Source organism: Lactuca virosa, chromosome 9 (genome assembly GCF_052849685.1).
Source record: "Lactuca virosa cultivar CGN04683 chromosome 9, Lactuca_virosa_CGN04683_v6, whole genome shotgun sequence".
NCBI classification, from domain to species: Eukaryota; Viridiplantae; Streptophyta; class Magnoliopsida; order Asterales; family Asteraceae; genus Lactuca; species Lactuca virosa.
The window spans coordinates 23004604-23030082 of record NC_136434.1 but is presented as its reverse complement, the minus strand read 5'-3'; the positions used below and the strand labels follow the sequence as shown (position 1 = coordinate 23030082).

General features: G+C 41.3%; 2 protein-coding genes across 2 annotated transcripts; both read right to left on the bottom strand.

Moving 5' to 3' along the window:
• Positions 1-14397: 14397 nt before the first annotated feature.
• On the bottom strand, positions 14398-17471 carry LOC145136181 (glutamate receptor 1.2-like). Its single transcript, XM_079070362.1, has 5 exons — positions 17130-17471; positions 15793-17051; positions 15384-15687; positions 14899-15269; positions 14398-14824 (listed from the first exon to the last, which is right to left on the bottom strand). The coding sequence occupies exons 1-5, from the start codon at positions 17389-17391 to the stop codon at positions 14480-14482; spliced, it is 2541 nt and encodes an 846-aa protein (XP_078926488.1). The 5' UTR covers positions 17392-17471; the 3' UTR covers positions 14398-14479.
• A 4551-nt stretch (positions 17472-22022) lies between these two features.
• Positions 22023-24938, bottom strand: LOC145139028 (uncharacterized). The gene is made up of 5 exons (XM_079072990.1): positions 24797-24938; positions 24408-24745; positions 23828-24290; positions 22596-22957; positions 22023-22514 (listed from the first exon to the last, which is right to left on the bottom strand). Exons 1-5 carry the CDS (start codon positions 24936-24938, stop codon positions 22023-22025), a joined length of 1797 nt encoding a protein of 598 aa, XP_078929116.1.
• Between the last annotated feature and the right edge of the window lie 541 nt (positions 24939-25479).

The window sequence follows — 25479 nt, the reverse complement described above, 5'->3', positions numbered from 1 at the left end:
CCATAACTTGTCCTCAAGTTATGGAGGTTCAAGAGTCACTTCATTAAATGATAAAATGTGTAACCTTAATTAGTTTCATAAGTTACAAAAATAAAGAAAAGTTACATTCTTTTATTAGGTTAAAGTCTTCCATAACTTGTCCTCAAGTTATGGAACTTGAAGAGTTTTTTTTTTAATTAAAACTACTTTAAACACATAAGTTATGGAATTAATTAGTTTTGAATATTTTCAAAACTTGCCCTCAAGTTTTGGAATTTGTAAAGTTTTCCCCATGAATACTTTAATTCCAAGTTAGCCCTTAGAATTTTAAAAGTTAAAATTCAACCCTTATACTTTATAGTATTATAAGTTAATAATAAATATATGTATAAGAGCAAGTCAGTCTTACCGTTAGTAGGCCTCATTCACGAAGTCGGTCTATAAGGGGGGTATAAGGTTACTGCCTATAAAATGGCAGTTTAATGGGTGTCCACTCTCACCCACCGCTTCCTTGACTGGTGGAGGGTCGTTAGCCGAACGGGTAGGACAAGGACTATAATTCTCCCTTCATTAAAAGTATTAATGATAAATACTAAGTAACTAAACACTTATAAATTCCCAATCTTAGTTACTTAGGAAAATGTGAATAAGGTGATAATCCAAGAAATTACACTTTGCACTTTGTTTAAACCGTTAGTGGAGCGTGTGTGGTTAACCGGCACACTAACCTGGATTTAACAAAGTAGGCAAAGGGTAACTTAATATTTATCATAGTATCGGTGGAGCTCGTGTGGTTAACCGACACATCGATTGAGGGGTAAATATTAAGGGTACCAAGTATATTTGCATGGTTACTTCACACCTTGTTTTGTGATCCTCGGCATCCCAGTCACAAAACCTGAAGGGCACACTCGAGATTGAAACATGCCATTGAAAAGTTCAATGAATCTCAAAAGATCTAGGAGTTTCAAATCCAATTAAAAACCTAATTACATTATTTCATTTTTCATGGTGGAAATTGGTAAATCGTCATTTACCTACCTTCAACTATTTTATAACTCGGATTACGGCATCCCTCTTCCAGTTATAAATAGGTTGTTGGATCCTAGCCTTAATATTTCATATTGGGTGTTATATTAAGGACTTTAGATCAACTATCTTGAATATCTCCCAAAAGATGTCTAGTTCAGACATCTATGATCTTCCCAAATCTCTTGGAATTTACTTCCTCCACCTCCTCCAATTATTCTCCCTAACCCACAAGTTCAAGGTCACTCAAGCCCTAATGACAAGAAAGGTCTATGTGTGATCACATCTTAGAGATGAACTCACATATTGACAAGCTGGGAGAGTTGGGTGTCAAAGTCTTGAGAAAGTTGGATGTTCAATCACTTTCTAAGTCACATAGTGAGTTCCTTTGGGACTACTATGAAACAGACTATGACATGAACCTTAATGATCATATCTATTTGCTTGGTGCTGCTAAATCAGCAATGATTTGGAACGATAGTAAAGCAAATTTGATTAGAAGATCAACTTCCCAAAAACTTTATGGACAGTGACAATGGTGACACTGGAAATCCAGAAAAAGCATTCTCTTCCCAATGGAAAGGGATTGGCCATAGTCAACCCGGTTGACCAAATGGTAAGGAGAAAGGCTAAGTCTGAGATAGTCCCATTACCAAGGGGTCCATATGTTTATTTTGCCAAAGGAAGGAGCGTTGATTGCAAAGCTGCCAAGTTTACCTAAGGATGTTAAAGTCAATAAGTCTGACTCTACTTCAGGTAGAGCCCATTATCTAACTCTGTTAAGTTTCTATTCTAAGATCCTCATTACATGATGTGACTGGGTCACATGTTGATGTTTTAAGAATCAAAGAATAGAGAGAAAGCTTAAAGGAAGTATATGCTGATTCTGATCGCGTAGGTGGATTTCGATCGCATCAGAATTTTGAAGCTGTTACTTAGGAGTTATGATATATTGCTTAGGAATAGATAACAACAAGTTTTTCCGTATGCATTTGCACTATAAGGATAAGTTTTTTCCGCAAAGTTTTGAAATAAAATAAAAGTTTTTAATTTTATATTTATTTTAAATATCCTTACAAGTGGCATTTGTGAAAAATGGTTGTTTATATGATTCCATTGATAGCAATATTTGAAAAAAAATGGACTTGATTCTTTCGTTTGTGGTAGTGTCATAATTTACCAAATAAGGAAAGATTATCATTCCCAAGGCTTCAGTTGGATAGAAACTTGGAATCATGCAAGTTGAATAGTATGATGAATGAGAACTTTCAAGCATTGGAAAATTAAGACTTGTTCACATGGATGTGTGAGTCAAGTTAAGGACTAAAGGGATCGAGTACACATTCTTGTGCACTGGTCAAGTCCACCACAAAGCTCGTTAAGACTATTCGTCATGATTTACTAAATTTTAGTAAATATGGTTATACTTACAAGTTTAAGTATAATTCTGAAGCATTGGAAAAGTCTCAATGTGTGGCAGAACGAATGGGAAGAATCAAATTAGGCAGACAGATAAAAGTTTCTCAAATCTGAAAAGATGGGAGAGTACTTTAGTATCATGTTTTGTGATCATCTTAATGATTAAAGAACCACATCACAATTGGTCTTCTAAGGACATCTTAGTGCATTCTTATGACTAAGAAGAGGAGTCATGAATTGTTGAAATGGTTAAATCAAGAAGATGAGTCATACTTCGTTTCAAAACAAGTCTTAGAGTCATACTCCAAGACTATAAGTTGAGTGATATATCTTAAAGAAAGGTTTATAACACTTGTTTGTCTTGATAAAGAATCCGCACTATCTCTTGAATATTTGGCAAGATAGTCTTATATGTCAAGAGGACAGTGGGAGTCTTAAAGATCCTAAAAAGAATTTCAAGAACTAATCAAGAATAAAACCTGAGGTTCTTCACTAGCACACGACTTGAGGTTTATAACCTATCATGTTGACATATTCTATGCCCATTCCAGTTAAAGTTGGCTTTGCATAGGAGTTCTGAAAGTTCTCAATTGGTTGCATAACAACTTGGAAGCAATGGCAGGCCCTGTACTGCCAGGTGGCAAGAAGTTAAGATTGCATAAGTTCAGTCCATATGAGTTTGGATTTGTCATTATCCTTGTCTTGTGACTATGGTTTTGACGATTCACATGGATAAGAACACATACACCATAAAATCTAAGGGTCATAAGGTTTCTCTCCGATTCATGAAAATGATGGTGAGGAAACACTTCCACCAAGTAGATTTGAAGCAGATGGCAAAAGGTCTAAACAATTGAGACTATGATTACGGCATCCCTTTTCATAGTTCTGAAATTGTTTAGACACACATGCATGCTATCTAAGGAAAGGTGTATGATTTTGATAAAATTTTATCAAAGCATCTCGTATCAGAAATCTGAACTTTGGTAAGGAAGTCAATAAAGTATTGATTTCTAGAAGTCCAGCTGATTTCTGAGTACATGTCAAAGCTAGTGGGAGCATAAGTGTTATGCTAATAATCATCATGTTAGTGGGAGCATGATAATTATTGTTAGTGTTGAAAGTTAGCAATGTTAATTATAGAAAACAAAAGTTTCAATTCGTGAGGCTGCAGGGATTGAAAAAGTTGTTTTGCTATAATTAAGGGAGAGGATATACTTCATTTCAGTTCTAAAGGCTTAGATTGAGACCTTAATCATCTTTAGTCAAGAATATATATATGAATTTCATGTTGGATTGGTTCAACTTAAGGAAATTCTATATATTGCGTTCTCAAAATTCGATTATGATTACGACATCCCTCTTCATAGTCAAATTTTGAAAACATGGCAAATAAAAATATTATAGCAAAAGACTGGTCTAGAATCATGTCTTTATGTGAGACATCATGAATCGTGTACCATTTGCTTTGGGTACAGGATCGATTGCGTGTGCTATAATATTTGTCATTTCTAAATTTTTTCCAAATGCCTAGAGGCATTAAGAAGGGAAAAGGTCTAGAATTGGATATGACTAAAATGATTAAGCAATTGTCGAGGACAATCTGAGGTTTACCAAAGATTGGTTGCGCAGGGACAGTTGAAAGTATAGTGCTAATTTTGGAAGGACCATATTGACATATTCTGAAAAGAGGCATCTCTTATTTAGAAGTGATAGTCAAAATGAGAATATGGAGTTGTCTCCATAGGTGGAAGTTATCTGTGTAAGATTAGAAAACTTAATGCAAGAAGCATGTCCAAAGCAATGTACTTTGAATATGAGACTTAGTTTCCATGGAGTTGATCTCCATTGGAATACCTTATAATGGCTGTTGACAAGTCTTTGTGACTTTGTACATATTCATTACAGGAGGGTCAGTGCATATAAGTTTAAAATCTAAACAGATTTCGATAAATGACAGGAATTTGAAATTCTCACATTTTTCGATAAGGATTTGGGAGTGTGAAATTAGAATCATTGAAATTATGTTCAATTGGTTTATTTCACAAAGTAAGGATCATAGACAAACATAGAGTGCATACTTGGTGTATGGCAAAGCTATTGTTTAAGAAAAACATAGTGTACATGCTTGGAGCATGGGACAACTAGTGTTTTTAATTCAAGTATAAAGTTGATAAAACCGAAACAATGAATAATGAGTAATCAGTATGGTGATAAATAAAAGTGTTTATTTATATTCATAGGGTTTGATACCATATTTGATTCATTTATTCTTGTGTTTCACTTTGCATGTTTTGACTTCCAGAATAACTAAGTCGCTCTTCCTGAATGATTAAGTTATTCAAACCATCCACAGTCGGTCATATGTTGGAAGTAGATATGAATCAAGACTGTCATGGGTTGGTTTGTAGAGGTCCAAGTTGGTGGACAAAGTGGTGCTACAACACTCATGAGTGCTCATAAGTTCTGAGTATTGGATTCAACTCGCGCTCATTTGAATCACTTCATGGATTTTATCACGAGTGATCATGAGACGATAATATCTTATATTCTTCAAACCTAGAGATATGAGTTGTTACTATGAGTTGGTTGTACATTGATTGCACGAAAACGCATTCGGTAACTCGATGTTATAAAACGTGCCTTTGTGTCTGATTCAACAAGTAGTAGAACAAGCCATATGAGTCGAAGTTTATCCATTCCTTTTACCTTCGGGATAAAAGCGATATCTGTGGGCCCCTCGATGATTTAAAGATGATACATGTGAGTGCTTGGCCAAGCCAGGACTGATTTGATTTGTTCAATCAGTCAGTCATCATGAATCGGAAATCGGGAAACAACAAATGGACAGAGAGAATGATTGATAATCCATGTCTCAGTCCATATGATATCTAGAATGGAGGAATATATGATCCCTTATCTAATGGACAAGTCATTGACAAAGGTCAGAGTTCATCGACAAGGTCAGAGTTCGACAGAAGCTTTTGAGAGCTACGATTGCTGATCGGTTCCTGAAGTCATACGCAATAATAGTTTTAGACTTATCCAAGTGGGAGACTGTTGGATTAATGTCTAAGTCCATAACTATAATTGGTAAGACTTGACCCGACCCGGCATGGTCCATTTGGGTTACATGGCATCATGCATTTGGATAGACTATAATGAGAGAAATAACACTTAAGGTTGGTTAATATATTATAAGTTCTTATATATTAATAAGGTTATTTAATTAGTATTGATCAAGAATTAATTTGGAATTAATTAAGTGATCAAAAGGAGACTAGTTAAATATATGGGTTGATTGTGTAAATCATTCATTCTTATATATATGGGCTTGTGATCCAAGATTCCTTATGTTGGACTAAGTCCATGGGGTGACCCATGGATACTCCATGGAGGTTAAAATCCATGGAGCATAACGAATGGGTAAAGTTATGAGTTACATGGTGTAACCCTAATAGCCACCATATAAAAGAATCCCATGGCTCAAGAAATCGTGCACTAATGTGTGAATATGAGGGCTAGACGATTTCAAGGAGTGTTCCATTTCTCTCAAGTCATTCCATGTGCATTTGGTGTTGTGTGAACCATTTGAGGTGTCACACTTGGGACACTAGGCACTCAAGCTTCATGGAGACAAGCTACATCAAACAAAGGTATGTATTCTATCCATTTGATTACCCAAGTATCAAGTATTGTATGCTAGATAGGGTAATACCTTGGAAAGTTCATAATTGCATGTATAATAGAGAAAACATAGATCCAAGGTATTTAGGGTTGCATGTACACTTAGGAGTGTTAGAATGCGCAAAACCCATCAAGGAACTCACAACCCCTAGGATTTGTGAGTTTTGGTCTCCCGATATTATGTTGTGTATCTGATGTCTTGAACGTATCTTTCAGTATGGTGATGACGAGACGTTTTGCTGCTGGGTCCGGATCACGATCGGGATCCGGATCAGGGTCGGGACAGGGGGACGGAGGGCCAGAGGTGCCGGTAGCACCTGAGCCTGTGGTTCAGATGGGGACTGAGGAGCTGGATACCAGGATCCGGGAGATTCTGCATGATGAGGTCGCTGCGGCTTTCCGAGCGCAGCTACCAGAGATGTTTGGGTCGATCAAGACCGCGATGGTCGAGTATTTTGATGAGCGATATACAGCTCTGGCAGAGACAGCAGCTGCTGCAGCCACTTCGGCTGTAACTGCGGCAGGGGTTGGAGGAGGAGCCGGCAGGGCTTTCCAGTACCGGGACTTCGATAATACGAAGCCCCCGACATTTGATGGTACTCAGGATGCGATCAGGGCTATGCGGTGGTTTTCTGACGTGGAGGGCTGTTTCTTCACGTGCTCATGTCCTGCTGACTAGAAGGTCAGGTGTGCTCTGAACCTGGTTAGGCTCGGGGCAAAGGACTGGTGGAGATTGACGACATGTTTATATTCTGATGATCAGCGGGCTGCTATTACTTGGGAGCAGTTCCGGGATATGTTTCGCACCCGCTACGTTCCGCGCGTGGAACGTGAGCGGCTTGCTCAGGAGTTTTTGACATTGAGACAGGATGGGGAGTCTGTGATGGAGATTACCCGGATGTTCACGGAGAGGGTTATGTTTTGCCCGGAGTTTGCGTCAGAGCAGTCTCAGATGACTCGTTATCTGAGTATGCTCAAGACGGATATACGATAGTTTGTGGCTACACAGCGTTGTGAGACCCTCCTGGATCTACAGGAAGCCACGAGGCGGCGTGAGTTGGAGATAGAGCTGTAGCTGAAGGAGCAACATCAGGCACCGGCACAGTCTCAGCCGGCGCCTAAGCGGTCTAAGACCGCCGATGCACGGTCTGGGGGTCAGCAGAGCCGCACTTGTGGAAAGTGTGGCAGAGTTCATTCGGGAGTGTGTAGAGCGGGAGGGGGGTGCCACAAGTGTGGCAAGGAGGGGCACTATGCCAGGGACTGCCGTCAGTCCGTCCCTCTAGCAGATATGAGGATTTGTTACCATTGTCATCAGGTTGGTCATGTGAAGACCAACTGTCCGCAGCTCGCCGCTAAGTCGGCGCAGGGTTCCGCGCCAGCCACTGTGAGGACTGGAGATGGGAGGCCAGGCAGGGTGGAGCCTCCGAAGGCTCAGGGTCGCGCCTTCCAGCTCACGGCCGAGGAGGCCAAGGCAGCACCGGATGTGGTTGCTGGTACGTTTCTATTCTCTGTCTCAGTTATTGTATTGGTGTTATGCTTATTGATTGTACCTGTGGTTAGGTACGTTTTTAGTGAATTCTTTGCCCGCTTTGGTATTATTTGACTCGAGGGCGAGTCGGTCGTTTGTATCTCAGAATTTCTCTAGAGGGTTCAGTGTGCCGATAGGTGATATTGAGTGTCCGTTGCGAGTTTCGATCGCCAACGAGCACGAGGTTTCTGCTTCTTCGGTTTACCGGGGATGCGAGTTGGAGATTTTCGGGGTGTCCTTCCCGATAGATTTGGTTCCTATCCCCATGGGGGATGTGTGCGTGATTGTAGGGATGGATTGGCTTAGCCGTTTCGGCGCCATGATCGACTGTGAGAGACAGCGGGTGGTGGTTCGAACCCCAAGTGGGGAAGAACTGGTAGTATATGGCAAGGGCATCAGGTTGGGATCAGGGTTTTGTTCGGCAGCCAGGGCTCGACAGTATATACAGCACGGGTGTGCCGATTATTTGGCGTATGTAGTAGATACGCGGGTTAGGGAGCAACTCTAAGTTTCAGAGGTTCCGGTGTTAGAGAGTTTGCTGATGTGTTTCCAGAGGAGTTACCCGGAGTGCCTCCGGAGAGGCAGGTTGAGTTTAGGATTGATCTAGTGCCAGGTGCGGCCCATGTCGCTAAGGCGCCGTACCGACTGGCACCGCCAGAGATGCAGGAGTTGTCATCTCAGTTGCAGGAACTGCTGGGTAAGCAGTTTATTCGTCCAAGTAGTTCACCCTGGGGAGCACCGATCCTTTTCGTCAGGAAGAAGGACGGTTCGCACAGGATGTGCATTGACTATAGGGAGCTGAACAAGTTAACGGTGAAGAACCGTTATCCGCTTCCGAGGATAGACGATCTTTTTGATCAGCTGCAGGGTGCATCTTGGTTTTCCAAGATTGATTTGAGATCAGGATACCACCAGGTCAGGGTGAGGGAGGAAGACGTGGAGAAGACCGCGTTTCGGACTCGTTATGGATCTGATGAACCGAGTCTGCAGACCGATGCTCGATCGCTCGGTCATTGTGTTCATAGATGACATCTTGGTATATTCCCAGACCCGAGAGCAGCATGAGGAGCATCTCAGGGAGCTGCTGGAGGTACTGCGACGAGAACGGCTGTATGCCAAGTTCTCGAAGTGTGAGTTTTGGTTACGAGAGGTTCAGTTCCTCGGACATCTCGTTAACCAGGATGGGATTTTGGTCGATCCGGCCAAGGTGGAGGCGGTTATGCAGTGGGAGACTCCGAGATCTCCCTCAGACATCAGGAGTTTCTTGGGTTTAGCAGGGTATTATCGGAGATTCATTCGTGATTTCTCCAAGGTTGTCGTACCCCTCACTCGTCTAACGAGGAAGAGAGTGGATTTCCGGTGGGGACCTGAGCAGCAGAGGGCGTTTGAGACACTCCGACAGCGGTTATGCGAGGCGCCAGTGTTGACACTCCCCGAGGGAGTAGAGGATTTCGTGGTATTTTGTGATGCGTCCATCACAGGCTTAGGGGCAGTCCTCATGCAGAGGGGGCGGGTGATAGCTTATGCATCGCGGCAGTTAAAGCTGCATGAGACGAGATACCCCACGCACGATCTTGAGTTGGGAGCGGTGGTCTTCGCTCTCAAGATTTGGAGGCACTATCTGTACGGGGTCCGTTGTACCATATACACGGATCACAAGAGTTTGAGGCACATTATGGATCAGCCAAACCTGAACATGAGGCAGCGCAGGTGGTTTGATGTAGTCAAGGACTATGATTGTGAGATCCTTTACCATCCTGGTAAAGCGAACGTGGTTGCGGATGCTCTAAGCCGCAAGTCAGCTGGGTCCTCGACCCCATCCAGGTGTATGAGGATAGCGGTGGATTCCCCACTGGTGGGTCTGGTAAGAGATGCTCAGATTGAGGGTATGAGACCAGAGAACTGGAAGTTGGAGAAGATTAAGGGCGAAAGCGCTCGGTTTGTTCAGGATAGCCACAGATTGTTGGCCCGTTACGGTCGGGTTTGGGTCCCAATGTCCGGAGGGGTCCGGCAGACAGTGATGGAGGAGGCTCATAAGTCTCGCTTCTCTATTCATCCGGGGGCCACCAAGATGTACTGTGATCTGAGTTCGAGTTATTGGTGGCCGGGCATGAAGTGAGATATCGCTTGGTTTGTTGAGAGGTGCTTGACCTGTAGGATGGTAAAGGCCGAACACCAGAGGCCGCATGGTAAGCTGCAGCCCCTGGAGATTCACATGTGGAAATGGGAACGGATCACGATGGATTTTATCACGAGTTTGCCAAAGACGGCAAAGGGTTTCGATGCTATATGGGTCATCGTGGATCGACTGACCAAGAGTGCCCATTTCCTAGCTATACGGGAGAGTTCGTCGGCGGAGAAGTTGGCCGACCTGTACGTCCGCGAGATTGTCTCTCGCCATGGGGTTCCAGTTTCCATAGTTTCCGACCGGGATGTCCGATTTACTTCCCGTTTTTGGCAGAAGTTCCACGAGGAACTAGGTACCAGGTTGCATTTTAGTACAACGTTCCATCCGCAGACTGATGGGCAGAGTGAGCGGACCATACAGACCCTCGAGGATATGTTGAGGGAGTGCGTCATTGATTTCGGTGGGAGTTGGGATTCCCACCTACCGCTTGTAGAGTTCGCCTACAACAACAGCTATCATTCCAGTATTGGCGTCCCGCCTTTCGAGCTGTTGTATGAGCGGAAGTGTAGGACCCCAGTCTGCTGGGGCGAGGTTGGGAACAGAGTGATGGGTCGGACAGAGGTAGTCCTGCAAACTACCGAGATGATACAGCAGATTAAACAGCGACTGCAGACCGCTCAGAGTTGGCAGAAAAGTTATGCCGGCCGACGCCGATCTGAGCTGGAGTTTCAGGTGGGTGACATGGTTCTCCTGAAGGTTTCACCCTGGAAGAGAGTGATCCGCTTCAGGAAGAGGGGAAAATTGGGTCCCCGCTACATCGGGCCATTCAGGATTGTTGCCAGGGTTGGCAGGGTGGCTTATAGGCTAGAGCTTCCGGAGGAGCTTAGCCGAATCCACAGCACATTTCATGTTTCGCAATTGCGAAAATGCGTTATGGACCAGGAGGCAGTGGTATCGTTGGATGACATTCAGGTCGATGAACGCCTGAACTATGTGGAGAGGTTGGTGGCTATTTTGGAAAGGAAGAAGAAGATTCTGCGGAACAAGGAAATACCTTTGGTAAAGGTACAGTGGGAACATCGGAGGGGATCCGAGTGGACATGGGAGCCGGAAGCGGAGATGCGCGAGCATTTCCCGACATTGTTTATTTCGACGGACTTCGAGGGCGAAGTCTAGTTCAAGTGGGGGAGAGTTGTAACGCCCTGATCCTCAGGTATTATTTAAATAAGAAGTATTGGATGAAGCTCTACTCGACAAGTCGGTCGACCTACTCGTCGAGTAGCAGCGGGGTGGGATCGCGTGATAAGTGACCTACTCGACGAGTCCATATTGGGACTCGGCGAGTAGGATCTGGCAGATGAAACCCTAATCCCGGGGTTTTGCACCCTATTTAAGGAAACATAAGCCTCCTTTGGCCTCTTTGTAGTCCTTGAGAGCTCAGAAAAAAACCCTAATTCGTGTGGTGTTCATTCTTGTGTGTGTAAAGCTTTGGAGAGGAGATCTTTTGAGGAGAGAAGCTTGGGGAAACAAAAGGCTAGGAGCAAGGAGGTGTGGGAGATCAGAAATCTACCTCAAATAGCATCATTTGGAGGTATCAAGTCGACACCTTTTCTCCTTTTTCTTTCTAGACCTCTTTTAGTTGAGATTTAGGGTTTTTATGGTTTGGTTGAGATGGTAATGTAGGATATGAGCTAGATCTGAAGTTGTAACTTCAGATCTGTAACCTTCTTGGGTTCTAGAGTCATAAAGCTCTGATTTTGGTCGAGAATGAGGCCCTCCTTGTGCATAAAGCCCCATTAAGAACTTAGTTTTGGCATTAAGAGCCTTATTAGTCATGCATGCACGTAAAGTTTGCAACTTTACGTGAAAAGCATGCTCTAGAAGCTTAGATCTATGATTTGGAGCCGCTGCTTGGCTTAAAACAAGTCTGTATGGACAAAGGACTGAACGGACTCGGCGAGTCGCAAGGTTGACTCGGCGAGTCACATGAAGATGGCCGTGAACTCGACGAGTTGGATGAACAACTCGGCGAGTCCTATGAAGATCACCATAAGACTCAACGAGTTGAAGAACAATTCGGCGAGTCGGATGAGTTTTCCCTAGGATATCCATGCGTATGTGCCCGTCGAGTGGAAAGGAGGGAACTCGACAGGTGGCCTTAGAGTTTGATCGGGAATCGAAGGAACTCGACGAGTCACCCCGATGACTCGGCGAGTGAAATGTGCTTCGAGGAACTCGGCGAGTAGCCAAGGGTACTCGGCGAGTTGGGGGTCAACATGGACTGTTCACCTTGACTGAGGACTTTGACTTTGACCAGGGGTTGACTGGTGGCTTATGGAGTATCTTATAGAGTTAATGACTTATGAGTATATTGTACTATGGTCATAGGTGGTGGAGCATGTGACAAGTGATCCGGGAATTGGAGTTTACCTTTCGAGTCGACATCTGCGAGGTGAGTCATCCTCACTATATCGATAGGGTCTACGGCACCAAGGCCGGCCCTTTTGTTGTTTTGTTATGGTATGCTACATATGGTTTGGTCTGTTAGATCAGAATCAGGGTAGACAATATCTTATGCTTTATGATCCGTAAGGATTGGTATGTTAGTGACCTGCTAGGTCGGTACTCTCGTTACAAGAGGATTCTATGGTTGATGATCAGTGTGATAGATATGTTTGATGTTGTATATGCCAGTATATGATAGTTATGTGAACTTGGTTATTTGCTTATTGGTTGGGTTGAGGCGGTCCTGCTTTGTGCTGAAGGCCAACATACCCTATGAGCGGTCCGGGCAGACTGCAGGCCCACGAGGCGGACCAGTCATGCCGAAGGCTCGGGATAGACTCTGATAGACTGAAGGCCAGGTAGGGCGGTCCAGTCAGGCCGATGGCCCAGTATGTATGAATAGATTCAGTTAGACTGTAGGCCCGGTAGGGCGGACCAGTCAGGCCGATGGCCCAATATGCATGATTGATTGATTGGTTGTTACTGATATGGTATTGTCAGTGTGATATTGGTATTTTGGGGATAGCTCACTAAGCCCTCGGGCTTACAGTTTCAATTTATTGTTTCAGGTACTTCAGGAGATCGTGGCAAGGCGAAGGCGTGACCGTACCGCTCCTCATCCTTATGATATGAATTTGGGACACTCTGATGGATATTGATTTGAAAACATTTTGTAAACAATACTATTTGACTTTTATTTATGGTTGGAAAAGTTTAAATTTGGCGTGAAATTTTTGGATGTTACATTTTAAATTCATTCTATGTACAAAGAGTTTACTTTTTAAAACGTTACATTTTAGGTCCTTATATATATAAGTTATTTGCTAAAATAAACAAATATTATTTTATTTCTATTTAAACCCGATTAACCCGACTAACCCAACCTGGTTAACCCGAAACCCGTCTAACCCTAACCCGACTAACCCGCACCTTAATAGGGTTGGGTTTAGGGTCAATTTTTTTTAAGAAAAACCCGGTTAACCCGACCCGTTTAACCTGAAACCCGATCGGGTTGACCCGATTAACAGCCCTAGGGATGGGGAAGAAAACAAGGTGGATGTAGGGTTGGTGGGGCCCACATTAAAGAAAGGAAACATCATAATTTTAAACATATTTAATACTTTTATTTTGACGATGTTAGTGAGAAGGACTTGATTCAAAACAAGTTGAAACCATAGGGATCAAAAATGCAAAAAAAAAATATCTTTCAGGGCCTGATCCATACATTTCATATAAACATAGGGATCATTTTTTGTATTTTACTCTATATTTTATCATATTTAACCTTTTCATTAATTACTATGACAAGGAATTCTGGACGATATAAAAGATGTGTTATCCTAGGTTGAGCATAGACAATGTGCAAGACACATTGTTACAAACTTTAAGAAAATGTTTAGAGGGCACATTATTCTTGCTTGAAGAAAATGAAGCATTATTCTTGCTTGAAGGTGTGAATAAAAGGTGTCATGGCGTATCAATGTGAAATGTAAGGAGTATATAATAAATTTTAAAGTATATTTCCATCTCAGGAAAGGCCTGGTGCGTCCTTATATAGGCGCGACGCGTGGGGTCAAGTCGAGGTCAACGGAAGTCAATGGTCTGGTCGCGGCGCGTGTATTGAGTACGGCGACGCGTCAAGGTGTCCAGGTGGTGGACACATGTTGAGATATCGAGACACATGGCGGAAGGAGTCAACACGTGGAAAGGTTTGATCGATACACGCATAGACACAGCACGTCTTTTGAAGTGGTGTGGCGCGCTCCTTCAGCAGACCTTGTGTATATATAGTTTGTGTGTGTGTGTGTTGTTTAAAGGGTTTTTCACACACTTCATCAGGAGAGCCTAAAGAGATGAATTCTTGTCATATCTTAGTGCTCTAATATTTTCACTGAAAAATAGATCTCGTTAAATGTGACTTGAGAATTAAAGACCTAAAATCAGAGTTATGGAGCATCTAGAAATTGATGGAGCATCATGACTCATGATGCTCCATCAATTTCTAGATGCTCCATAGTATTGTCAAATGCTCCGACTCTCATTTCATGTCTTCAATTCTCAAGTCACGTTTAACAAAATCTATTTTCCAGTGAAAATAGCTACTAAGTTTAGATAAGACGTCAATATTATATATATTTGATACACATATTGATATTTACAAGATGTTAAGTATAGTGAATCCTATTTAACTTTATAAACATAAGTCAAACTGCTGATTCTGCATCACTATCTTGTGCATGTATTTCAGAAGATCTTCTTAAGATGTACCTCCATATCTGAATCTTAATCTTGACATGTAATTTTTCACGAATAATACGAACCATGGACACCAGAAGGGCAAATGCCATTGTCACACCACTGATAAGAAAGAGACCCCGAAACCCATATAGACTCAAAAATTTTGGTGAAGGAGAAGAAAAATCCTTTGACATCAATGCAGATTGACGTTTTAACCATTTATCCTCTATTGCTTTCAATGTCCCGTCTTCCCGCATCTTTGCTATCTGAGTCGACATCTCTCTGGCCAACGGAGAACCTTTTTGAAATGCCTGCAAACATAGCTACATTAGAGTTTTGGAAGAAGCCAAAAGGATTAAGAGTCTTATATATAGAGAACACTTACAAAGCCGAAACCATTGGTGGTTGATGCTGTTGAGATCAAGGAGAAGTCAGAAGCCGGATACATTGCAAGGACTGCTTTGATGTAAAGGATATCATCGATGATTGCATCAACACCTCCACTTGTTAATGCTTTGACGTAGGCCTCAGGTGTGTATAGGTTTTCAATTTTGGCAACCCCTAAGTTCACGTTGTTAAAGGCAACTCCTAGTGAGGGAGAAACACCCAGGAATCCGATAGACATCTCCTTCATTCCAATCTGTTGTACAGTTAAAAGTGAACTCAAAGTTGCAGTGTAACTTGACGTGAGCACAAGCACCACGAAAACCCAGACAGTAACCACGAATCTTGATAGATTACTTTGGAGCTTCTCTCCTGAATCACCAAGTTTTTGTGGGTGTTTGTTAGAAAGTTGAAGATTAAAAGTAATGGTCAAAAGATCAAATCTTTAAGTAAATTGAGATTATAGTAATGAGTTAGAGAGCTTACTGTGAGCATAAACAAGGGTCGAAAAGGCAAACCAGATGGTTGTTCCAACTTGCTGTTTTGCTGAACCTTGAAATTCTTCATTTGTACGATGTTCAATAAACCAAATGACAAACCCCAAAAAGAGAAAGAAACAGCCGCTTGTGATCCAAAGATCTGTACTAAGAGGATCTAAAAAGATCCAGATGCTTTTCTTGGCGTTTCGGGCTATTGTCCCAGTTCCTAGATCAGTGAAGGGCAATGTGAAGTCGACATAGAGAGATCTATTTGTTGTGATTGATATATCTCCAACAGCAGCATCATATTCCTGATACAATCCGATATCTTATGATTAAAAAACAATCTAACTGCTCTACAAATAGTGTGACAAAGTATCTTTGATGATACAGTTTTGCTAAAAAGAGGCACATACCTTTAGAGCGATTTTGTCGATTAGATCATTATAAGTCATTCCATCCTTATAAGGGAGAGGAATAATCTCAACGCCTACTTCATAGTCTAAGGCATTAAAAGCAGCATTGAAAACATCCCCACAGTAGCCGCTGACAGATGACAGATTTGTTTTGGGATCAACAGTCAGTTGTAACAAATTCGGGAATATTGTGCCAAAATCTGGAACCAGAACTTTCAGCCTTTTCCCATTCGTTTGCAGCATCCTGCGCTTTTGATTAATACTTGTAGCTCCACCTGGCCAGATGATACTTTCCAGACCATCATTGGAAGAAGAAGAAGAATTTGCTTTTCCAATTTCTTTAACAAACTCACCACCAGTAGCCATCATCCAGAACCCAACCCTCCTATCACCCTTACCGATCACATTTACAACTTCCATGACTTTGGAAATGGTTCTCCTATTCATAAGCTTGAATTCACCACCTAAACCATGGAAGTTGACTCTTAACATCTCATCTAAAAGTGATGCACGGATTGAGGTTGTTTGTACCTTCTCAACAGCCATGGCGAGTGGATAAACTGCATCATATGCCCATATGCCATTATAATCTACTTCCTTAACCTCCATAAAAGGGATCAAAGAATAGTGTTCCTTTCTCCATTTGGCAACAAAGTTATTAAGCTTCCTCAATGCCGGAAAATAAGATCTGAAACCCACTGCTCCCTGCATTGATTTGATTGCTTCAGCATCCACGGAATCCAAGAAATTGGCAATCTTACTTGTTATAATCCACATGTATCCTTCTCCCATCATGCCCAGCTCTTTTGCCCTCGAGAAAAGATCAGATGCTAGAGAAGGAGGTGTATGCATGACAAAAACCTTGCCTTGCATAGTTTGAAGCTTAAGAATCTCTTCCTTGATTTCTTCATGGTTGGCAGTGGTTGAAACTAGGCTTGTATATGTGACGTGTATGTTTTTCTCTTGGAATGCACTAACGATATAAGTAGCCATTTCTCTCCCGTTTGCTGTGTTCTCACATATAAGGATCACATTCTTGGCTTTAAAAGATTCTACCATGGCTGCAATGCCTTTAAACTGAGTGGTTTCATCTTGTGAGATTCCAAGAAGATAAGGATTCTGATTTAAAAAGGGACTTGTTGAAAAGGAAAGAATCGGTATGTTAGCTTTATCTCCCAAAACCTCCAAGAATCTTGCTTCAGCTGTTGATTCTGGACCTATTATCGCTTGCACTTCTGTGTTCTCTAAAAGATCCAGAGCTGAATGAATGTCCATGAATTTTAATATTAATGTTCAATATTAAAGTTTACCAAAAAATAAAAATAAATAGACATTACCAGCAGACAAGGCACGCAGTGGTTCTCCATTGGTATCCCTGGTCTTAAAAACTATCCTTGTTCTATAGTGAGGATTGGCTGTATAAAAGTCAGAAATAGCCATGGTGATGCAAGTATAAACAACCTTCCCTACCCATGAATCCATGTCAAGAATCACTCCGACCTGTACGTCCTTGTAAGATGGATCTTCATGTGCTGTTAAAAGGCTTTGAAAGGTAAGCAACAGCAATATCAGAAATGGAAATGACTTGCAATTCGTCATTGGCAACACAAAGTTCAAGTTCTCTGTAGCTTTTGGTTCATCAGGAACACTATATATTACAAGTGAAGAAAGATAATGGAGTCCTGTAAAACAAGAACATAAACAAATTTAAGCAATATATATATATATATATATATATATATATATATATATATATATATATATATATATATATATATAATCATGACAGATCTTCAACTAGTTGCCATTTTAGGCCGCCTTGAAAATACTGACGTTGCCTACAGTAGTAAATTCCTGGTCGGGGTTGTTTGGTCAAAACTATTGACTGGTCAGAGCTATCTTTAAATATACATGAAAAACTAAACGTGAAGAAAAGAGATATATCATATCTCCGAGCATTTCGTCGACATTTGTTGTGCGTCTCTTTTATTTAAATATAGATACAAAATTGAAAAGATTGGTTGTTTGTCAACAACCATGTAGCCATGCCAAGACCCATCAGATGAGACTGACGATGATCCTCTATTGAGCCATGTATGGCCTACACCATGAAAGCTCTGACATGGGTTTCTGTCTTCTTAGGAATCAAGAATATAGAGGTAGGAGGCTATAGAACACATCATGTTCAAGTAAGGTCGTGGTTGTTAATCTCAGCTCTCGCATCTGGTTATAACTGTTCCTTAATTAGAGAGTAGATACGCGAGCCGATGGTGAGAACTGGGACGAGATCATTTGCAGACTTTAATAAACGGAATAATTTTTATATTTTAAGATGAAGGGGGCCTGGCTTTTTGGACATGAACCCGACCTTTTAGGCCTGTTTCCACGCCCAGATTTAGTTTTATCTTTTTTTTTTTTATATTATTTTGAATTGAATTTAAATTCAATTTTTAACTATAAAATATAAAAAAGACCTTGGGAAATTGGGTTTGAGATTAGATATTAATAATCTTTGAACAATATTAAAATAACTCGGAACAATTTATAAAAGATTATGAGAACTTTTTGATCGGGCCATCAAACATTACTCATTAATATCTTGCACACTAGTTGTTGAATTTTCACATTTGTTTACATAATGAAGATGTGTAACGTCAAGTTTAGTATATGTTCCTTTTAAGTAATTTTAATATTTTCGATGTTGGATCTCTGGTGGCCACGACGTGGTGATTGAGTCCCACGGCGTCGTCAAGGCCAGAGTTTTCGTAGACTCTAAGTTAGCATCACAGCGTGGCCGCTGTTTAATGACAAACCCTAATCCGGGGGTTGAGCCCCTATTTAAGGGAATGTGATGGCTAGGGTTGCCCATCCTCAGCCTCATTCACTCTCCCTTAGCCTCCAAGAGTAAACCCTAGCCTCCATTGCTAATCTTTGAGCTTTTGTGTGTTTTGGTGGTATTTTGAAGAAGAAGAAGAATGCATCTTTGAGCTTGGTTTCAGCAAGCAAATCCTCCCATCTACCTTGAGCACGTTTCTGGACTCTTGTACGTCCCCAAGATCTAATCATTATGAAATTTATCTCTAGATCTAGCTCTTTTGTCCCTAAATCTTCATGATGTCAGAAATTGGAACGTTGAATCTCACAAAGTTGGCAACTTTATGGATCCATGTGATCATTCTAGTGTTATATGTTCCGGATCTGAGGATTTATGTAGTTTTTGGTTCCATGCTCAAGTGTAAGTCCTTATTGCCATGTTTTTTACCTAAAAATGGAAGGGGCGTGCATTGGACATGCATGTCCATAAAGCTACGATTTTTAGGGCTTGTTAGGAATTAGGGTTTGTGATCTTGACTTGTTAAGGTGTCTTGATGGATAAAGTTGGAAACTTTATGCATCAAGATCATGGGAAGGACCAGATCTGAGCTTTGGAGCTCTTGAAATTGTAAGAAAATTACTTAATGGATTAAGTTGTTCAGACCAGTCCCCACGACATAGCCTTAGGTTGCCACGACGTGACGACTGGGTAGGAACCCATCTGCTTTGTCGTTTAGCAGCCATGACATGGCAATCTGGAAGTTGACTTTTGACTTTTGACTGTTGACCGTTGACTTTGACCAAGTTTGACTTTAGGTCATTTAGGTACCATTTGGCAGAAGAACTGGGTGGAACAGAACTGGACTGAACAAGATTGGACTGGACTGGACAAATAATTTGTATAACGTTTGGTAAGACTGGAACAGATGTAACATACACGTTTTGAAATCGTGTTTTAAGTAAATAATATTATGAAATATTATGTGATATTGAGTATTGAGTTCTAACGGATAGTTTTTACTAGAAATAAAGTAATACTATGTTTAGAATCACTCGCAAATATTGGAAGTTTTATGAGATTCCAATCAAAAGATAAATATCGAAATTTAACGAAAATATAAAATTTGAAATAAGTAAAATTTTATTAATGAAAATTGTAGATAATTTCGTTAGAAACATTTAGGCGAAAACCTCATCGAAATCTGAGTTATAACAAAGAAGTCATGACCAATCGAAGATCCGCGACAAAACCGGCACGACGTCGAATGACGTAAAAAGTGAGTTTTTGATAAACTACTTTTTAGCCTTGGTGATCTTAATGAAAGTCGTAGCATTTGTTAAACCGAGAATTTTCATAAAAAGAACGCCCAAATCTAACTTCGTATGAGGAAGTTATGATTTTTCTAAGTTTCAGCTTAGCAGTAGACAGCTAAAAACTCGAATTTTAGATCGAGTGATTTTTAGCCGACACAACCTAAACGAGAATCGAAGGTCTCGTCAATAGTAGTACAACGGTAAAAAGACAGACGAAAATGGACGTCGGATGAAGAAGTTATGAATTTTTAACGGATTTTCCTGTCTCGGTCTGTTAAAAATAATAATATTAAAAATAAAGTCAAAATTATCCGACGAAGTCTAAACGAAAGTTGTAGAATATATTCCCTCCTACGCGTGCATATAAAGAACGTCAAAAACGGAGCCTGTATGCGAAAGTTATGGATTTTAGAAGATTTGGGCTCATTTTCCGAGGAATCTCGCAAGGATAAGGTCAGGCCACGTCATCGGATCCTCGCATGCATACCCCGTGCCCGACATGCGTGTCGCTTGCTGATTTGACCGAAGAAGTGGTCCAATGGCCTTCCGACGCGCCTCGCTTCTGACTCCGCCCCGTGTCCGAAGTGTTGGACCAATCCGAAGTCGGCACGTACCCATCTCGCATCCGAGCCTCGCCCTTCTGCCATGTGTTCCGAACCTCGCAGCCACCTGCCCTCCTTTCCTCTCGCTTCGGATCCGGACCTCGCACTATAAATAGTGCCTGCGAACCCTCCCGGCTAATGTTAGGAAATTTACACATTTTCACCCCTAAATCCATATTTCCACTATTTCAACTTCCCCCGAAGCCCCGGGATTATTTCCAACGCCCGAAACACGCCCCGAAGTTCCCGAGAAGCCCGAAAAATTTATCTTTTCGGTTTTGAAGCTCTACCTTCGCAGAGCCCGGTTTTCAACGAAGAAAGCTAATTATAGTAACGAAGTGCTGCCCAAATTACTATTTTAACCCCCAGTTATTTCACGGTAAGTTTAATATATAGGAACAATTGTATGTTATGTGTTATATGTGTTATGTGTTTTTCCATGTTATCATCTCGTGTTATTATTTCTGCTATTTTTATAACAAAGCTATACCTCCGACCACGAAGTGTATGACATAGGCATCACTTGAGTATTGGTATGTGCCGTTGACCATGAAGTGTATGGCATAGGCATCACTTTGGCTTCGGCAGTATGCTAAGATAAGGCTGAAAGCCTGAATAATCTAGCAAAATGATATTCCTGAGTATTTTCTGTGCCACTTGTGCTGAAACTTTATTGATTGTATATCAAGTATGGAAATTGTTATGTCTCATTGATTGATATGGAAAGCTTTTCGCATTATTCACATATGCCTTTGTTGTTCCTTGTTCCTTCTTGCTTCTGCCATATTGAAGTGTATATATGACATAACGTTATATTGTATCTATTATTGAACTCACTAAGCGTCATCGCTTACCCATCTCAATGTTTAACAAATTTGCAGGAGATAAGTAACCAGTATAATCGTATACTGTTGGAAGATTTTTGAATAGTTTGAAACTATTGTACTTTGTACTCATGTATGTATAACTTATAGTATCCTGGGAAGTTATGTAACATATAAAAATTTGTAATAGTCAGTTTGTATCCAGTCTTATGTAAACAAGTTATCAATGTAAAATATTGTTTTTATGAATATGCAAGTAGCATGTTTTGGGATAACAATTGTCGAGTATGAAAGTTTGGGTTTTTCAGAAATACAAAAGTTTAGAAAGGGGTTCTTTCAACAGAACAGAACAAGTTGTCTGAAACTGTTTGGTAACAATAGAACTGGACAAAACAAGATGTAAAAATGACCATACTACCCTTTTGCAAAAAAGATTCATAATAACTCTAATTAACATACATAACTTCAAAATAAACATTTTTATTAAAAAATTATTTAAAATTCTCAAATTAAAAAAAGTTCTAATACCAAATAATCAAAATTGTTTCAAAATTAACAAAGTTCTAAACCAAAATGGTTCCAAAAATCCTAAATTCTAAATAAAAAAGGTAACAAACTTCAGTTGTCTTCTACCAATATAGTCTTTGCAAAAAGTGGTTTGGTAGCTGCGTCCAAGCTATTCCACATCGGTAACAAGTTGTCGAGGAAGACCTTTAGTGAATATATCTGCATATTGGAATGCAGATGGAACATGTAGTACACGGATATGTCCGAGGGCAACCTTTTCACGGACAAAATGAATATCCATTTCAATGTGTTTGGTCCGTTGATGTTGAACTGGGTTTCCGGCGAGGTACACAGCTGAAATATTATCGCAATAAACAAAAGTCGCCTGTTTTAGAGGGGTGTGAAGTTCGAGTAACAAGTTTAGTAACCAACATGTTTCAGCAACTACATTTGCAACACCACGGTACTCGGCCTCGGCGTTTGAGCGTGAGATAGTATGTTGACGCTTTGCAGACCATGAGATTAGATTATCTCCTAGGAAGATACAATATCCAGATGTGGATAGACGGGTGTCAGGGCAGCCTCCCCAATCGGCGTCCGTGTATGCGATGAGCTGAGATGGTCGTGAAGGGTATAAATGAAGCCCAAGGTCAAGAGTGCCCTTTAGGTAACGTAAAATGCGTTTCAGAGCATTATAGTGTGGTTCGCGGGGACCATGCATAAACAGACAAATTTATTATACGACATAAGCAATGTCCGACCTTGTAAACGTAAGGTATTGAAGAGCCCCAGCTATGCTTCGATAGGTTGTAGGGTCGGTTAGAAGAGAGCCGATGTTGGCACTTAATTTGGAGTTTGTGTCGACTGGGGTGGCAACAGGCTTGCAGGTAGACATGTTGGCTCGATGTAGAATTTCCTCCATGTATTTGTGTTGTGTAAGGAACATGCTGTTGTTGGTGCGTTTGACGGAGATACCCAAAAAATAGGATAGAGGACCAAGGTCGGTCATGTCAAACTCACATTTGAGGGCGCTAATAAGCTCATCTTTGAGACTCTCGGTGGAGGTGGTGAGAACGATGTCATCCACATAAAGAAGTAAGTAAGCTAAGTCGTGACCGCGTCGTTAGAATGAAACTTGTGAATTTCCATTTACAACCAGTCGGGCTTTATATCTTTCGAGGGTGCCGTTAGAATGAAACTTGTGACGAAATATCCAGTGGCAACGAATAATGTTTGCATCGGGAGGACGCGGCACCAAGTCCCAAGTATTTTGTTTAAGTAATGTGTTATACTCAGTATGCATGGCATTATTCCAATTTTGATCACTTAGAGCAGCCTTATGGTTGGATGTGATTCGAGAAATAGAAGGATTTTGAGAGTGTAGAGAGAAACGTTGTTTTGGTTTGACAATGCCACTCTTTGAACGAGTTTGCATGGGGTGATTAGAGACTGATGATGTGGGGATTGACGTGGTGGAAAGAGGTAGCGATGGGGGTGGAATGGTCTGTTTAACAGGTGTGGGTTCAGGAACTGGTGAAGGTGGGCTGTGTTGAGTAACCGAGGGTGAGTTGGCAGCAGTGGATGGTGGGGTAGTTGGGTTGTCGTTTCGAGGGAACGAAGATTGGGGGGGGGGGGTATTATAGAGTGTGGAGTGATATATGGTATATGGGGAGGGTGGTATGTCGATAATGAAGTCATAGGAAGAAGGAATATATTTATGTAGTGATGAGAAAGGGAATGTGTTTTCGTCAAAAGTGACATGTCGGGAGATTATAGATTGGTTTGTGGAGAGCGAGTGACATATGTAGCCTCGGTGATTAGAGGGGTAGCCGAGAAAAACACAAGGAATGGATCGAGGTGCCAGTTTATGAGGGGTAGTTGAGGAGATGTTCGGGTAACAGAGACACCCGAAGGTTCGAAGATGTGTATAAGATGGTATCCGATTATATAAAAGTTCGGTTGGAGTTTTGTTACAAATGGTGGTGGTGGGCAAAATGTTGAGAAGGTAAGTAGCAAGAGCAAGAGCGTAATTCCAATATGACGGAGGAAGAGATGCTTGAATGAGGTTGGTACGAATCATATTGTTTATGGTACGGATAATTCTTTCGGCTTTACCATTTTGAGGTGAAGTGTAAGGACATGAAAACCGGAGTTGCATGCCTTGTGTGGCACATAAGTGATGAAATGAGGAATTATTAAACTCACGACCATTATCACATTGAAGGGTTTTGATTTTCTTATGAAATTGAGTTTGAATTAAGTTGTGGAATTGTGAAAAGATAGAGAAAACTTGTGATTTTGTTTTGAGAGGAAAGGTCCAAATAAAATGAGAAAAATCATCAAGAAGAACAAGATAATATTTATGTCCTAATTTCGATGCAACAGGTGATGTCCACAGATCAGCATGGATAATATCAAATGTAGAATAAGTAGCAGACTGAGATACAGAAAATCATAAACGGGAATGTTTGCCCAAAGCACAAGCATTACAAGACATAGAGTTTTTAAGTTTCGTACTAAAAGGAAAATTGCCAGAACAAAGTAAATCAAAAACTGCAGATCCGGGGTGACCAAGACGGTTGTGCCATATGGAAGGAGAGATAGTATGCAGCGTGACAGGTGTAGATGACACGTTAGAAGAAAGTGAAAACGGGTACAGATCACCGGAACTGTTGCATCTCGCGAGAATCTTCTTCGTTTTGAGATCCTTCAATGAAAAACCAAAGGGGTCAAACTCTATGGAAACATTGTTGTCACGAGAGAATTGTCTAACAGAGATTAGGTTTTTGATAATAGTCGGAACGTGAAAAACATGGTTTAAGTGGTAGGAGCGATTTTGATGAGTAACAGTAGAAAAACCGTGACCATGAATCGGAATAGAATTGCCATTACCTACTAAAATATAACATGGTTTACTTAAATTAGATACTTTGGAAATCTTACCTGAATCATTTGTGAGATGAGAAGTGGATCCAGTGTCCATGTACCAAGTGTTATCTGGAGGTTGAAGTTGCATTGTGTGGAACGCATGTACCAGGTCTGTAGGGGTCATAGGAACTCCTTGCATGTTGTTCGGATGGGCCATATAGTGGGCTTGATGGGCTGATTGTTGCTGATTGCGAGACTGAAATCTGGGAGCCGGACCAAGAATGCTTTGTTGACCTGGACTTATTGGTTGTTGGACTGTCGGGTAAGGGCATGGCGGTGAGACCATTTGGCTCGCAAGATACAATGCAGCTTGCTGCCAAGGATTGTTTTGTGAGTAGGTTGATCGACCTAGTCCTCGACCTCTGTATCCACGACCTCGTCCACGCCGCCACAATAATTGCCACGACCTGCACTATTGTTTGTTTCACGGTTGTTTGGAATTCCAGACGAGGTTTGAGTGTCTGATACCTGAGCATTAAGAGCCTGAGGTGTGTGGGAATCTTGCTTGATTCTTCGAGTTTCCTCCGGAATGAGTTGAGATCTAGCTTTGTTAAAACTGGGAAGCGGGTCCGATTGTTGAATGAGTGTAGCGATGGTGTCGTAATCACCTTTTGTAAGACCTGAAACAAGTTGAAGTACCATCTTATTCTCAGAGATTGATTCTTTAGGCGAGCACAATATTCGGTGACGTTTGCAAA